Here is a 16,522-nt window from a genome sequence, read left to right on the forward strand (position 1 = left end):
CGACTATGGTACTCGCAACGCTCCAACGAAATGTACGAGAGTAGTGAGGAGAGTCTCATGCGCCATCATGATACCGCATTGCCAAAACCCTCCCTAATTTTTCTGCCTGAGCTACGCCTAATTTTGCCGACTGCTGAAAGGCCCACACGTTTGGCCGTTTGTCTGCGAGCTCAAGTTCGAATAAATATGCGCACACTAATGAGCGCGAAACGTCAGCCACAGGCGTCTTTGCATGAGGGAGATGTGTTCACCGCTTACCCTTTCATCCTGCGTACCCCTTCTTCCTAATATCCCTCTGACATCTCCTTGTGCGACTGAATAACGAGTTCTAGATGCACTGAAACCCTCACGCGATTGTAGTGAGCCATGCATACCCCCGCACTCTTCCTTTTTCTGATCGACTGAGCGCCGTTTGGCTGTAGCAAGTAGACTTACAGTGAGCTCGTGAATGCGAGCATGCACACTGCAAATCGTTACACAGAGGGTGCTTATAGCGAATGAATGAAGACATCTGGCAAATTTGATGCACGATAGAAGCACTGGATCGTAATTCAATGCAGCATTTCTGCTATGGTTTTGATAGTTGATGTGCACACCGATTCCATCGATTAGGGGGGAATTCGCGCGCACAATACATTTGCAGTTTGGGATGAGTATGACGGGTGTTGAGAAAGCAGGATCTTATGTGGAAACAATACAATTAGATGTTTACAGAGGTAACGTGGTTGCAGCAAGCACAGTACCAGATTGATTGGCGAAACAAGGAAAATGTCTTCACGCTGCAGTGGGAGTGATCAGGCTGATGGTGCTGTAATACGGCTGCACATCACGTTCATGAAAGTGACGTGTAGCGTTGTGACTGTGAACGCATAGAATGGCAGCGCTTGTCTATAGTGTGGTGCATGGCCATCCCTGTCGCTTGTGACGTGAGAATGCGTGGCAAGACCACATGAAGCAAACTTGCCTGGGTTACAAGCTAACTCTCAGGAGCCGTGGGAGACCCTCCTCGCTCTTTCCCATCTACCCTTTCCCTGAATAAGCAATGAAGTTTTTCCACCGCCAACACTTTCCTCTCGAAATTTTGTCGTAATATGGCAAAGCGTCCTCTTCAAGGAATCACCACGAAAGCCAGTGGCATCTCTTCCGAACTTCCCTTCATATCCTATCGACATTCCCGTTTCGCAGTTTAAAATAGTCATTGCTGATGCCAACACGTTTCGTTCGTTTATCGATTGCTAACTTATATCACTAACCTTGCATTACCGCTGTAATCTTCATAGTCGCATGCACGTAAACCACAGCGACATTTTAGTTTATGGTATTTACGCCATTTTAAGCATGTCTTTCACTGATTGTACTTGAACATTAAGTAGATCAATGAAGGATGGAGGCTCTCAGTGAATCTCCTTCACATTCTAAACTAGTGCTGTAAATTCAAAAAAAGTGGTCTCAGGTGACGAAAATACACTTTGTACTGGATTCCATACTTCCATTTATTTGTTTATAATTTAATAACTCATTTACTTATTTATTTAATTGCACATTTTTGCATCATGCCCATGAAGGGGGCAAAAGGATGTGTGCCTCCTGACTTCGCCCACACTTCGTGAGGACCTCGAGCAGATACGGCAAAACAGTACAAAGAAATTATTATTCAACATTACACATACAAATAATAAATAAGCGAGCAACACTACAATAAGCGGAAAAATACTGGTTAAACATTCATACAAAGCTGTTCCTTATCTACAAATGCAAAAAGCATTATGAGCATTGTTAACATAATGAAAATACATAAATTTTCGTCGTAATACGAAAAACAATGATGAAAAAACAATGATTACTATAAATATATTTTATCCATTACCAATCTTCAGCCCACGTACCACTAAAAGTGGGTTTATAATATAACATTCATGATTTGCTTCCAAAAATTTGTAATGTTTTTGTCTCTCCCTAGCGCATTCAATTGCTTCAGGAAACCTGAACGTCACTTCCAAATGTCTTCCCCAATTCCCTCATGCATTAAAGAACTAGTGCGCTGCTCAATGAAATATTCAACGTGAGGCGTCCTCCGTAACGTGTTAACGTACGTCTTGTCAGAAATCTCGTGCATTTCCGTGCATGCCCCACAGAAATGCTTGCAGTATGAAATGAGCATACGCCTCAAGATCGGCAAGGGATATCTGCGAATTTTCACTGCAAGGGCTGCGCAGAATGATTAGCTCTGGGCCATCCGGCAGGCTGAGGATGCTGCCCGAGTCCAGTGACTCCAAGCCTGTACCTGAAGCAACCAAAATATAACTGCTGGCTCACGGCTCACTGTGTGGAATATTCTTTTCTCTCTCTCAATATACCGTTCTATGGGTAGCTCCACTCTTGGTTACAGCGCTAAAAACAATGGTCACAGACGAACGAGCGTGACAAGGCGCACTGTACCATTGGAACTGATTACGTGCAAAAGTTAGCATAAACAAGCAAAATACCACAACAAAAAGCCAGTAAACAAAAGGCAACAAAAAGGCTAGGAAGATAAATAGTATATCTGACAAATTATGCTCAACTTATTTTATTTGTTCTGTTGTTCTTCTTTCCTTTGTTACTGCAAAATTTTACGTATTCCATAAATTTTTCAACGATATAAATCATAGGTGCATGGTGCGCCTTGTCCCGTACTTTTTTCGGCGTCCTGTGTTCTTTGTGGCTAAAACTATAAATGTGTCACTATGCTGGAAATGTTATGCCTTATGCACTGCTCGTCCTCAGTCTCCACTTTCTTTAATTTTATTCTACATTTCCTTTTTTTCCCGATACTTGATAGCCAATGGGACATGCTTATTCGGCTGGTCACAGAATAACGGGACGACAGACTGGTCACAAAACACTGATGAAGAGAAGGCCCACAGACTCAAAGGATGACGCAGCCACGGATGAAGACTCGCCACTGCAATCTGTAAGTGACCAGTTGTTTTCTTAATTATTGAAAATGAACAGGGAAGTCATTTTTATAAATGACGCTGAGGGCGCAGATAACCAATCTAGTGAGCGAAGCAGAAACAAGTTTCAGTAGAATAAAGATCCTACAGCAATATGCTTCTTGCTAGACAGCGAGACTAGACATTGCAGAGATGTTAAAGAAAGTTGACAAACAGATGCATCAGTTTATGACGCTGCAAACCATTGAATCCGAGTTTGCGAGGACCACTCAGTACGAACTTCAGATGATTAGCATTATTCATAACATCAATGCGTACCTTCGTCGAGATGAGCACCCTGAAATAGCGCAGGAACAATAAACTTTTATGTAAATGCCAGGCAAGCAAATACAGTAAAGCTACCAAATCTAAAACAAACAGTTTGATAGCAGCAAGATGCAGTAGCAAAGATTTTGGTATAAATATGACTTGGCTGTTCACATGAGAAGTGACCTAAACGATATCCAAGAATTTACGTATTTGTGGTCCTCACTAACTGGGAGACCGCCTGCTGCCGTCGAGGAATTGTGATTTTTGGACAACAATTACGACAAAGCTAGTGATATGCTCAAGCAGCGGTACGGAAGAGATGACGTTTTGGTAGTAGTAAACTTGAACGAGTGCATAAACATTAATAAAGTAGCGAGCCGCAGTGACTATGAAGGTTTTAAGAAGATTGTCAGAAATTGTGCGAGTACACACGTGAGGATTGCAGTGCTTAAGCTTCAATAGCATCAACTACGCATCAATGCTGCTGCAAATAATAAAATGTCGCTGCCAGTGAAGATGTAGAGTGCATTCCAGTTGAAACAAGGGATAGTCGCCAGTAGATTGTCAAAAGAAGGTCAGAATACTCCTGACTTCAAGGAGATAACCCCAAGTTTTTGATGAAATGCTTAGATAATAAAGTGTAATGCAGAGAAGAATTTGTCACAAAAAAGCAACAATAGCAGCACCGAAAGTAACCAGCAAGAAAGAATTTCTAGTTTGCAACGTGCAATTTCAAATATTTGCATATTTTGTGACACTAATAATCACTATACTGATAACTGCAGGAAAGTTATGCCGTTTGAAGAGCAGAAAATGAAGCCGAAAGCTTCATTTGACGCTTCCGTTGTACGAGGCTTCGCCATACTGCCAAAATAAGTAAGGCAAACATAATGTGCAACATAACTTGCAAACATCACAGAACATGTATGTGCCGGAGCAAAGAAAGCACACCCCAGTCTGAAGTGTCTGTTAAGGTTGCAAGACAAGAAAAATAAAGCATCCACTTTCCAATGTATGTAGAGTTCAAGAGTTTTTCTACAGACTGCAGTAGCAGTGGCAGAAGGTAGAAGTCAGTCATGTTATTGTCATGTTTTAATGGATACGGGCAGCCAAAGATCTTTTGTTCTGAAAGATTGCCTGAGAAATTTGCCTGCTAAGATAAGAGAACAGCGACTGACAATAGGCTCGTTGGGAGGAGGTGAAACTGAAGGACTCATGAAGTTTGTGGAAGTAAAACTGAGTACCTACAGCGGTGAAGAAGTGCTATTGAAAGCAGTGGATGTGAACGTGATTTCAAAAGAAATAGTACCGTGCCTAACTATCGAACTGCAAAACAGGTAAGAAGAGGATGAATTGAAGCTGGCCGACGTCATAGGAAGAAACACAGAGTGAAACAAAATGGCGTAATTATTGGCTCAGACGAGTATTGGAAAGTAGTGAAAGGTGGTATCCTAAAGCTAGGCGAGGAGTTGACCACAAGAAACACTATATTCAGATGAACTGTCAAGACAACGTGTGCGCAACAAAGCAGACGTAAATAGTCATTTTCTGTGCTTCATCACATCCTATGGCGCTGTGCCTTTTCCAGTCCCCATTTCCAAGAAAAGAAAATTAACAAGCTGTGTAAAGCCCATGACCTCACCTCTCAAATTCTGGCTGTCCAGAGGGCCTGCGCGAGGGCGCTCAAGTTTAAATTGACCGCCCTCCGGTGAAGAACGAGTGAAGAACGTTGACTGAAAGGCCAAACCATATGAGAGAAAGAGGCCAGCGTTGAAACAAACTGCAGAAATAAACAAAGATTGAAGCATTCTTGTAAACTCTTTAATTATAAATAATCAAGAAAGCAATATTGCACGAATATACAAGCTACACCAGTACACCGACCTTGGTTTCGCTACACCCTCCTGGATTCTTCAGAAACCTTGGTAAGATTATGAAAAGGTATTTGGCAGCCGATGAGACCATGCTCCTGCTGCCATACACGCCATGAGAAAGTTTTTGATTACTTCTTCAACACCTTTTCACCGATGCAGCTTGCCTGTTGGTGTGATATTGCTTTGTTGATTCTTTCCAATATTTCATGTTACATCGTTTGGAGGAGTCCTTCCGTTTTCTCTGTTTAACTCTCAAGTTTTTTCAGCGCTGACTTCTTCGTAATTTGGTAAGCCCTTGCAGCGTACTTTCTTCAGAATTATGTCTGTCATCGCAACAGGTGCAAGCTTATTTGGTCCTCTGCACGCATTAGTGGCCGGTGGCTCGCTGATCAGCGTTGCTTCAACTTGCACTGTGGGTGTCTGACTTTCCTGTTTTGATGAGACTCCATTCGCTATAACTTTCTTCGTCGCACTTGGTTGCAAATTAGGCTGGCTTTCGCTGTATGTTTGTCCACTTCGCATCATGCTGCTTACGTGTTTTATCAAAGCTTGGTCTTCCTCAGAAACGTTTGCATAATTGTGAAGCAACCTCGTGTCTTCACTGAATTATGCAATATTATCCGACCTCTTCTGGTGTGTGTCGCTGTTCGGTCATCATGTCCCTATTTTCTGTGCTGATGTGAGTGAGTGAAATAACTTTATTGAGTCCACAATCAAGGCACCTGCTTTCGTGTTTTATAAAAAATCAGTTTTTCTCAGAAACATGCGTCGTGAGCAAACATTTTTCTTCCCTTCACGTTAATTGTCCTGCTCATGATGACCTCTTCTGGTTCGGTCGTTGTGTCACTTTTCTGTGCGTCATAGTGAAGCACCATTACTTTCCCCTTTTGCTTCATTGTTGTACACGTTAGCTTTACCTTGTACAGTGCAACCGAATGAAATTTCTGTTGCGGTGAACTTCTCTTCTAGCTTTCGGATGACACCTTTCATCACTTGCCAATTGTGGTCTGAGCCAACAGTCATGCCGATTTCACTGCTCTCTGCGTTTCTACCTAAGTCGTCAGGCAGCTTCAATTCATTCGCTTCATATTTCTTTTTGCTGTTTGATAGTTAGGAACGGTACTATTGCTTTTGAAAGGATGTCAATCTCCATCAATTCTAAAAACACTTTTTCACCACTACAAGTACATTTAGTTTACCATCAACACACCTCAGGCCATTTTCAATATCCTTTTCTCCAAACGAGCTTATCATGAATCTTTCTTTTCTTCTCACTAGTAAACAAGTTGCTCAAGCAACCCTTTTCGAGCAAAACATCTTTGGCGGCCAGTATGCAGTAGAACAGGACATTAACATGACTTCTTCCAGCCTTTGGCCAATGCCTGTAGAAAAATACTTGATGAACTTTACGTAGTTTGTCAGGTACAATTTTGCTCTTTTTTTCTTTTTACTTTCACCTAGATCATTCACTATAAAATTTTCTGAAAGTTTTTTTTGTCGACACATGGGTGGCGCATGCCCTTTCTAACATATATTGCACCTCAAGCTTGCTTTACACATTTTAGCAATGTGGCGAGGCCTTGTACCACGAACACATTGATCTGATTCTTCGAGGTTAATTTTTTTCTCTTCATAGGGCATCGATTTTCTACAGTCATCAATGTAATAAGCGGTTGTCTCACAAAATATGCGAATTTTTGCAACTGTACCTAACAAACAAACCAATTTTTTTGTGACCATTAGTTCTGCTATCGTTGCTTTGTCTTTGCGTTACACTTCCTTTTCCAAGTATTTCATGAAAATCTAAGATTATCGTCTTGAAGATGAAAAAGATTCTAACTTTGCCTTGAAGATATACTGGCTTACTATCGTCTGGCATAAAAGACTGTAATACCAGCAGTACCTAAAGAAGATCGAAATTTTACACCTCCCAGCATGAGCATTGGCAGCGAAGGCTAGTACTGGAGAGGGCAGCGCTGCTGTCACTGTGACGTATATAATGACATCACGTGGCCCACTCATGCAATCATCAGTGCAGCGCACTTATTTTCGACCCCGAGTAAGTTCATTTTATTACTTACAGGATTCTTGATACGCTCCGCTCCGTAGCACACGCATTCTAGTGATCCTAATTGTGAATGAGCCCTTCTAAAACGTCGCGGAACCGATACACTTGGCTGATGAAACTGAAATTGCCAGAAACCTCAGTATTCAACCGCAAGTATGCAGCTCACGCAGCGGCTACTTCTTTTTTTCAAGCGTCTGTAGATCAACAAAGAGTTTGCGCCAGGTATGGGCGATAAAGTGTTCAGTGTGTATGACGGTCTACTGCGTGATCTGTAGGAATAAGAATTTAATCCTTTTCTTTGCACCAAACGGAAAAGAAGGATTGCCGAAGCGTGAAATTCGAGAAACCATTCGTTCGTCCCTTTTGTAATTAAAGGAACGCATTCTGTGGTATCTACTTCTCTCTTGGTGTGAGTTATTTCCAGCTCCTAGACTAGCTTCTAAAGTAGCTAAGGAGGGAACGTGTTTGAGTTCGAAATGGGTACGCCTCGATGACCCGAGTGCTCAGTGGCGGCGTGAAGGAAGAGCCGTAGTCCGGTGAAGAGACGCTTTATTGCAGCCTCAGGCACCTACCCGAGTCCAAACCCGAACCTTTGCTCTTCATTTCACATTCAAACACCATCCTTTCAACCTTTGGTTGAACAAAGGGTCAACCCACAAAATAATCACTTGTTGTGGCTTGCTTCATCACAACCAATCGCACAAACTCTTTCCTAATAGCACTGCATAAGTCGAAACCACATTACCGAATACAACACGTGAAGGCATAGGTTCTCCGCGTGTCATAACCTCTCCCATGCCAGGCCGTGTATCGGCTGACCTCCGTCGGTAGCCGTTCTCACACTCGAACTCTATTAGCTTCTCAATAAACGTCGCTTTGTAGAAGCTTCTCAATAAACGTCGCTTTGTAGAAACGTCGCTTTGTAGAAGCCTTATCCTGCTCCGCTTTGTAGAAGCGGAGCAGGATAAGCTCGTCTCTGTGCAGTACCATGTCTCGGTCAGCCCAATGGTCACGTCCCTGCGGCATTGCCAATGGCACACGTGCACGCCAACAATGACTTAAGCTCAGACGACCGCGCTTGACGGGACTCTTGCAAGAGGCGCGCCCGAGTAAGCTTGCCTTTTCTAGTCCAAACCAGGGGTGACCTTGACGGCTCCACTCGTGAACCGCGTGAACAAAGGAGCCTCCTTTCTTTCCTGTGCGCGGGTCTTCCCCGTTCGCCTTCGCGGAACCGATCGACTTCGTTAGATTACGCGTCGGGAACTGGCTCCGCGATCCGAATTAGCCGCATGAATTGCACCTGCCCACAAAACGCCGCTAATGGTTGCCTCATACTAATTGTGTGAGTTTTCGAGCATGTGCTATAATAGGAAGCAGTGGGATGCATGTGCGATAAAGCCGAGAATGAGGAAGACAGCCCAGCATTGATGGTCACGTGTGCGGCAAGAACTTTCACAAAAAATATTTTCTGTATTGCGTTGGGGTTCACATCTGGTGAATACGACATAGGGCTGTCCGGAGATGTACACATAAAAATTTTTCACGTTTATTCAGGCCATGCCGACAGGTCTTTTTCCAGCTGTGTGCTGCTGAAGCTGAGAAGAATGGTTTTATTCGATGCTGTCATTTTGCGTTGCATAATCGGACGTCTGTTCTGTTAGCAGCCATGGTGTGCTGAGTTGCTGTGAATCAAGTTGGTTGACTCCAGAGCCGGCAGAGTCGCTGAAAATGAGATAAAGTACTTGTAAATAATAGTCAAGCTAACGGTGCGAGCAGGCATTTTTGCAGCATTCGCACATCGCATCACGCCAGTCAATGAACCCAGCGCAAAGAAGCGCGTGTAGTGAAAACGAACACCAGGGAGACAAGCTATATGCGGGTGAAGTTTCACTTATTTACTTATACGTCTGATAAATCATCATTCAGCAATAATAGAAGGGAAAGTAGTGGGCTGCAGAAACCATGGTTGTTGAGAAGAGTAATGCTGTTGTGGCGAAAAAGGTGCGATACCATTATGAAAGATCAAGCGTATTCAGTACCCGACAGAAAAGCATCGCTCCCCTCCGTCATTTTGTACCACCCTGAGACGTAGCGCGAGGTGTTGCCGTGAATCCTGCGTGGCAGTCCACACTCATTAAATTGTTACTTCTCGGCCGCGTACTTTCCGCGCAAAAGTGAGAGACTGGTACGTGCCATTGCACTTGCCTCAGTAACCATAAATCTTCGCACATTGCGAAAATGCTTCGATTTACAGATTGTTTGATGAGGTACATATCAGCTCAACTTTTACCGCGCCTTTTCACGTTGTGCCTCGATAGCATCATGCACACACGCTTCACCGAAAGCGAATGACGTGGCTACGATTCTACGCTGGCATGCTAAATAGCCTAATAACACCCCGTGTAGGGCTAGTTGTTGCGTTACACAAAAAATCCTGTCAGTAAAATAAAAAAGACAGTAAACAAAGAAGCAGACAGGAAAGTGGCTAGACTACCAACAAATTGTTATTTTATTGGCTGGAATTCTTGTTTATGAGTCACTAAATATCTTTGTAGGCTAACACTATAGCTTGTGTCACAGCTAAGTACTACAACTTTTGCTTGCGAAGCGAGAAGAGCCATAGCAGAGAGCCAGAGTCATGAAATTTGGCGAACAGTTCACACTGCTGGTACCCGAGATGTCCTTTTATGCGTCACAAAAGGACTCCCAAAGACGGTGCCACTCCATTTCCTCGCCCGCAATACGATCTTCTGAGACTCTTCACTCCAGTCCCGGTAACAGCCAAGCAAGAAATGCAAAACACGTGGAGCAAAAAAACGTCGTGGAACGACTCGCTGCGAGATGATGAAACGCAGTCGTGGAGCAAAATGAATTCAACAGCTGGAATCTGTTCGAAAGTTCAGTGTACTACGATGGTTTAATGCAAGACGAAAGAGAAACCTATTTAAAAGAAAGTTCATTTGTTTTCAGACGCAACTTCATATGCATACTGAACGGCAGCTTATTTGATCAATTTCTACGAGAAGACAAAAGGCACTGAATTACTTATTGCAAAAAGAATAGCGCCAACGAAGTAAATCTCGCTGCCACGAGTTGAATTAATGGCTGTGTTGCTGTCCACACGTCTCTCTGAGTACACCAGAAGCACAACCTAATTAATTTTTTATTACGACAATAATTATATGAACACTCTTGGCTGAATTTCGCCACAGGCTTCAGAGTCATTCACCGCATATGTATACACCTACGTGTAGATGAAAACGCAAGACAGAAAAAAATCACAGCATATCCACGGAGTGAATGATGATAAGTGGGGCGAAGCGTTCGTCAGCGCGTCCACGCTTCCTTCCATCATTTCATTCTTACTTCCGTCCGTCCGCGCGACCGTCTGTGCGTCCATCCGTCCGCACGTACACGCGTCCGTCCATCTGTCTGTCTATCTTCTAGTCTGTGTGTCCGTCCTTGCGTTCATCTAGTAAACGTTCTAACTACCGCCATCTCGCATCTCGCATCCCTTGTGGCACATACCCACTCCATGCGTCCATCCATCTACTAGTGAGTCTGTCCATCCATGCGTCCGTCCATGCATTAATCTAGTGAACACTCGAAGTACCGCCATCTCCCATCTCGCCTCCCGGTAGGTATGTACGACAACGACGGAGGATAGACAGACCCACGCCTTAAGAAACTTCACCCCTAAAATTCTAGAAAAAGGACTCCGGCGCGTGGAGTCGAATGTGCGACCTCCGCGTCGTGAATGCGTGGCGTTAACCACTGAGCCACCAAGAGCACCTTCTTCAACGTTCAATCAGGAAGCTGTTACGCCTACCACTTACCACTGTTGGCGAGCATTGGGGGGGGGGGGGGGGGGGCTATCGTTGTTTTTTTAGCATTATCAGCAAGGTGGCGCAATAACCGCGTGGCAGCTTTCGTCTCTCACGCGCACTTTGGCCCGCGGATAGAAGGGGAGTGGATGATCTCTCACACACCCTTATCTTCCGGGGGGAGGATCATACGTTTTGGCTCAAGTTGCCCTTGCACTGAAATGATTCTATTGTAGTTACGGAACGCACAAAGGCCACTGCAATCATTGAACAGCCTCCGTTTGCGAAAATGGAGCGCTTTTCAGAGTATCGATGTAATAAAAACTGAGACGCTGATTTGCATTTGTGTGTACATTTGAGTACGTTTTGTGCGTCATTTGGGCGTAAAAAACACGGGACACGTTTAGAACTGCCTGCCATTCTGCACGTGGCCTACCAATTTGTTGCTGTCACGTTCATTGCTTTGTCTTTGCGGCGAAGCTGTGACTTTTTATCCTCTCTTCTTCTGCTCTCTCTCTTTTACACATAAGAGACGGTACTTGATTTGTTTTTTCATAAACTAGCAAGAAATAAAATAGGAGAAAAGAACGGCAGAGAGGTTAACCAGACTATAGGCAGTCGGTTTGCTACCTTGCGCATGACAAGAGGATGGGGGAGATGAGAGATAGAGAGCAGAGAGGGAAGAGAGATAAACACAGCACGTTCAGCAGCACACGCGCGCACACTCAGTTGTAGTCCAGTCTTGTCTTTCGCGGTGTGTGACATTGCTGTTACAACCGCTTGTTCAAGTCCGTGTCACGTAGGAATTTCCACAGAGCTTTTGTCGCCTTGTGTTGCAATGTCTTCTCTCGGGCACTTGACAGAATAGTGTCCACAGTCTGTTGTCGATGCGCGAAAAAAATGGACGCCAGAGGCTGTCTCTGGATGTCATACAACGGACAGTCGTAGAGGGTGTGGTGTAGCGTCTCTTCACAATGGCAGGCATCGCAGAAAGCGTTGTCGGCCATTCCAACGACAAAGAAGTAAGATTTTGTAAATGCCACTCCTGGCCATAAGCGATGGAGGAGGGTAGCTTCTCTTTGGTCCAGCCCAGTGGGCATGCGGAGAGCCATCACAGAGGACAGGTGGTGTTGACGATTCGTCTCGTTGCTTGGTGGGCACCATAGTGAAAACGTGATTTCACGCGCATGTCGTCGAAGATTACTGCGATTTTTTATTGTTCAACAACGCACAGAAGAAATCTCCCACCGCCACCTCCTTGCAGGTCAAAGCGCAAGACATGTTACGCACTACTACGAGGGACGAATGGGTGCCACTTTAAGGAGCTTCCCCCCTAAAAGATATCTCAACGCGCTCAATAGGTGCTGCGCTTTGTGCCACTTGGGTTTTAGCAGCGCGAAAAATGCACAAAAGACAAGAAAGGGACGAGACAAGCACTGACTTCCAACTGAAATTTTATTGACGAGAAGACCGTTAATATGCAATGGAGCACAAAGAGTGAAAAAATGACGTATTTTAAGATACAAATTATCAACTAACGCCATGCCTGCTGCGCCTACCCTCGCACCTCAAGAAACATATCTCTTTATCTGAAAGAGCAACTGAAGGCTTGCTTACGCATGCGCCGCTTTCAAGCTCCATTTGAGCAGCCTCATAAATTATACGGAAAAAGGAAACGAATGCACAGAAAAAGGAAACGATTGGGCACTGTTTGCAACAGTGATGGCACCACAGCGGAGAAGAGGGAAAAGGTAGCGGTTATTCCGTACATGCATTCTGTGTCACACCGCCTAAAGAAAATAGGACAGCGCCTCAATGTGAAAGTGGTCTTCAGTGCCCCTGATAAGTTGTCCCAGTTGACAAACAGGACCTGCCCCGTAAAGAGTATGAGAAAACGGTGTATGGTGAGGCACAGAACGCAGTTTGTGGACTGCGCGTTAGGCGTCGTTTACAGGACCCCTTTTTCTTGCGGTGCATGTTACGTGGGCCAGACGGGCAGATGCCTTAACGATCGCTTACGGGAACATGCCAATAATGTTCGTGGCGGAAAAGATGGCTTCTTAGCGCAACACGTGAGCACGTGTGGGTGCACTCCGCTGTTTGAAAAAACAACAGTTCTTTGCAAGATTAAAGAGGAAAACGTGCGTATAATTTATGAGGCTGCTCAAATGGAGCTTGAAAGCGGCGCATGCGTAAGCAAGCCTTCAGTTGCTCTTTCAGATAAAGAGATATGTTTCTTGAGGTGCGAGGGTAGGCGCAGCAGGCATGGCGTTAGTTGATAATTTGTATCTTAAAATACGTCATTTTTTCACTCTTTGTGCTCCATTGCATATTAACGGTCTTCTCGTCAATAAAATTTCAGTTGGAAGTCAGTGCTTGTCTCGTCCCTTTCTTGTCTTTTGTGCATTTTTCGCGCTGCTAAAACCCAAGTATGCCATACCAACTAGCCCAGTCAACCGCTCTATTGCTTTGTGCCAATTGACTGACGATATCGGCTGAAGCAGCGATCCCGAAAGAAACTCTTGGCACACTAGTACAGTCGTCCTCATCCCCTGAGATCTTTAAAATGGTAATTTTTTTATCTGCAGTAACGTATCATGCAATGAAAACTGTTTTTCGCATTGAATGATCTACTAGCAAAACTGACAGTACCCCCAAACAGTATAAAAGCATTGCAGATCGTTTTATAGCGATAAATAAGTTTCCTTACTGTTCAAGACTTTCGTAGCTTGTCATTGTGATAGTCACGGTAAGCGAAAGAAAAACCAACTTCTAAAGCACTGACATTGGACGGAGAGGCGCTTTTTTTAATGGAGCGGTACAAAAATGCATGCGTGCCGCTGCTAACCCACGTGGTGCGTCGAACCGGAAGCCTTTGTATCCCACTCTTCCGTGCGATTGTTCATATTACCGGTCACCTATTCATTTTAGGGTCGAAGATTCTTAAATCGGCACCCGCTCATCCCTCGTAGTAGTACGTAACATGTCTTACGCTTTGTCCTGCTAGTTGGTGCAACTGGGAGATGTCTCCTGTGCGTTGTTGACCATAAAACTTCGCAGCATTCCCGTAAACTAAAAGCCGAATTCTCCTGTCTCTCATTCCCCATTAGCAGCCATTAGTATGTACATTGAGCACTATCTGACAAAGAAGGGTTGCTACGGTAAACTCGCTAGGCATAACCTTTTTGGTTTTATAAAGGTTTAGCGAGCGTTGGGCCGCAGTGCCATGAATACAGTGAATTGGTATATACATTGAACTCAAGGTGGTTAAAGGTGGGAAATGGACACGAAGCATTAGCCGTAAGAAAGTGTGCGTGTGCCAACTCTCGTTTATTCCTAGGAATGTCCGCTGGATGGCGGTGATTCTATATAAGAAATATATTATGAAAAGATTCGAGATGGTGGTACTTCGAGTGTTGAATAGATGGGCGAATGGACACACAGGCAGATGCATTGGACGGATGCATGGATGGCTGCATGGACGGATGGACGCATGGATGGTCACACAGATGGACGCATGCACAGACGGCAGCAAGAACGAATGGACAGATGGATGCTTCACCCGAATCTCCATCATTCACTACCTGGATATGTTGCTATATTTTTAGGCTTTTGACAAAATGTGTCATTAAAAATGCTGCTTAAACCAAACAGGTACATTATTCATAACGATATACTGAAATCATACTAGTGTTTTCGGCTGAAACGCTCAAAACTTGATTATTTTTATTAGCGGTAACTCTGCCTTTACAGGTCTGTATTCAGGCGCTGTACAGGCCTGAGTCTCTTGGTGTTTGTTATTTTATTCTATATTATAGTGACCTTTCTTCCGTTGTAAACGCTAACATTCTTCTACGTGCAAATGATTGTATCATTTTTAGAGTGGTAACAATTGCTAACGACTATTCCTCACTCCAATCGGATCTTAGGGCTGTTGCTATTTGGTGTAACAATTTGTTATTTTAGCCAAATAATAATGAATGTAAATTCATGCACGTTCTAACAAAATGTCCCTGCTCCGCACCATACTACATCAATAACAATAATTCAGAATCACTGACTTCATATGAATATCTTGGCGTAAACTTCACAGCAAACCTGCACTCGTCTACTGATATCAAGCTCTTCATTAACAATGGTAATCGCATGTCAGGTTAGCTTCGCCAAATTTTTATCATGTTTTTCCTTCCTCGAAACTCCTAATTTATAAAACACTCATTTTATCAAAACTGGAGTGTGCTACACCCATCTGGAATCCCACCCAAACTAACCTAATTTCTGCTCTAGAAACGGTTCCGAACAAATCCGCACGTTTCATTCACTCTAATTACAGCCAGACCGCCAATATAGCATCCATAAAATTAGACCCTTCCTTCCCACATTATCGTTGCGCTGAAAAGTGTCACGCATTGCCATGTTTTATAAAATATATCATCATGTTGCACTACGACATCGCATCATCCCTGACTCATCTTATGCATGCCATCGCACAGACCATGATGATAAGGCCGTACTAATTCATGTAACATTACGTACTTTTCTCATTCTTATCTACCACGAAACTCTAGTGATTTGGATGGCGTTCCCGTGGACGTTCTGAACGATATTCATCATGAACAGTACTGTGATTCCGTAGCCAATAATGTATACTGTGGCTTTTTCAAAACTCACTGTGTGTTCACAGTTCGCTCCCTTGTTTCATATAGGTTTTGTTTTACTTTCTTTATTGCTCATAGCATCTTTTTCTTTCTTGTCTTTATTTTTTTGTCGAGCGTTATTGCCCCTTCCCGTGTGTAATGCCTCTGGCTCTGAAGGCTATAAGAAAATGAAATGAAATGAAATCTCATGTGCCCTCCTAACTTTATTCCTCCCCCTCATTCACTTTCCTTCTAGTGCAATCCATCCTGTGGTCCTTGATGACTAGCGGTTATCTTGCCTTTGCACTATATACGGGCCCTGCGCAAGGCAACTCCTTCTTCTTAATTTGGACTATGATGTCCGTGTCCCCCATTTGTCTCCTGATACACTCTGCTGTCTTTGTCCCTTAGTGTTGCACCTATTATTTTCCTTTCGATTGCTGGCTGCGTCTTCCTCAAACTAAATCAACACTCTTTGTAATCCTCCAGGTTCCTGCACCGTATACAGGTAAGTACTGGTAGGATGCGGCTGTATATCCCTTCCTCTTGAGGAATATTGGCAATCTACGATTCATCAATTTCTTGAGAATGCCTGCCAAATGTGCTTCACCTCATTGTTATTCTTCTAGTTACTTTTATCTCAATGTTTGGCTCCGCAGTTACAAGATGTTACAGAGTTACAGCAGTCCTTTTGATTGCTGGCTGCGTCTTTCTCAAACTAAATCAACACTCTTTCTAATCCTCCAGGTTTCTGCACCGTATACAGGTAAGTACTGGTAGGATGCGGCTGTATATACCTTCCTCTTGAGGAATATTGGCAATGTACGATTCATCAATTTCTTGAGAATGCTTGCCAAATGTGCTTCAACTCATT

General features: G+C 43.8%; 1 protein-coding gene across 1 annotated transcript in view; it reads left to right on the top strand.

The window, feature by feature from the left end:
* The first annotated feature begins 2,827 nt into the window (after window positions 1–2,827).
* Window positions 2,828–16,522, top strand: part of LOC142785219 (uncharacterized) — a 56,660-nt gene continuing 42,965 nt past the window's right edge. The window contains exon 1 of the mRNA XM_075883666.1: window positions 2,828–2,953. Coding sequence (XP_075739781.1) covers window positions 2,888–2,953 — 66 coding nt within the window. The 5' untranslated portion in view covers window positions 2,828–2,887. The remainder of the gene's footprint in view (window positions 2,954–16,522) is intronic.

This window comes from Rhipicephalus microplus, unplaced genomic scaffold (assembly GCF_043290135.1).
Source record: "Rhipicephalus microplus isolate Deutch F79 unplaced genomic scaffold, USDA_Rmic scaffold_19, whole genome shotgun sequence".
NCBI classification, from domain to species: Eukaryota; Metazoa; Arthropoda; class Arachnida; order Ixodida; family Ixodidae; genus Rhipicephalus; species Rhipicephalus microplus.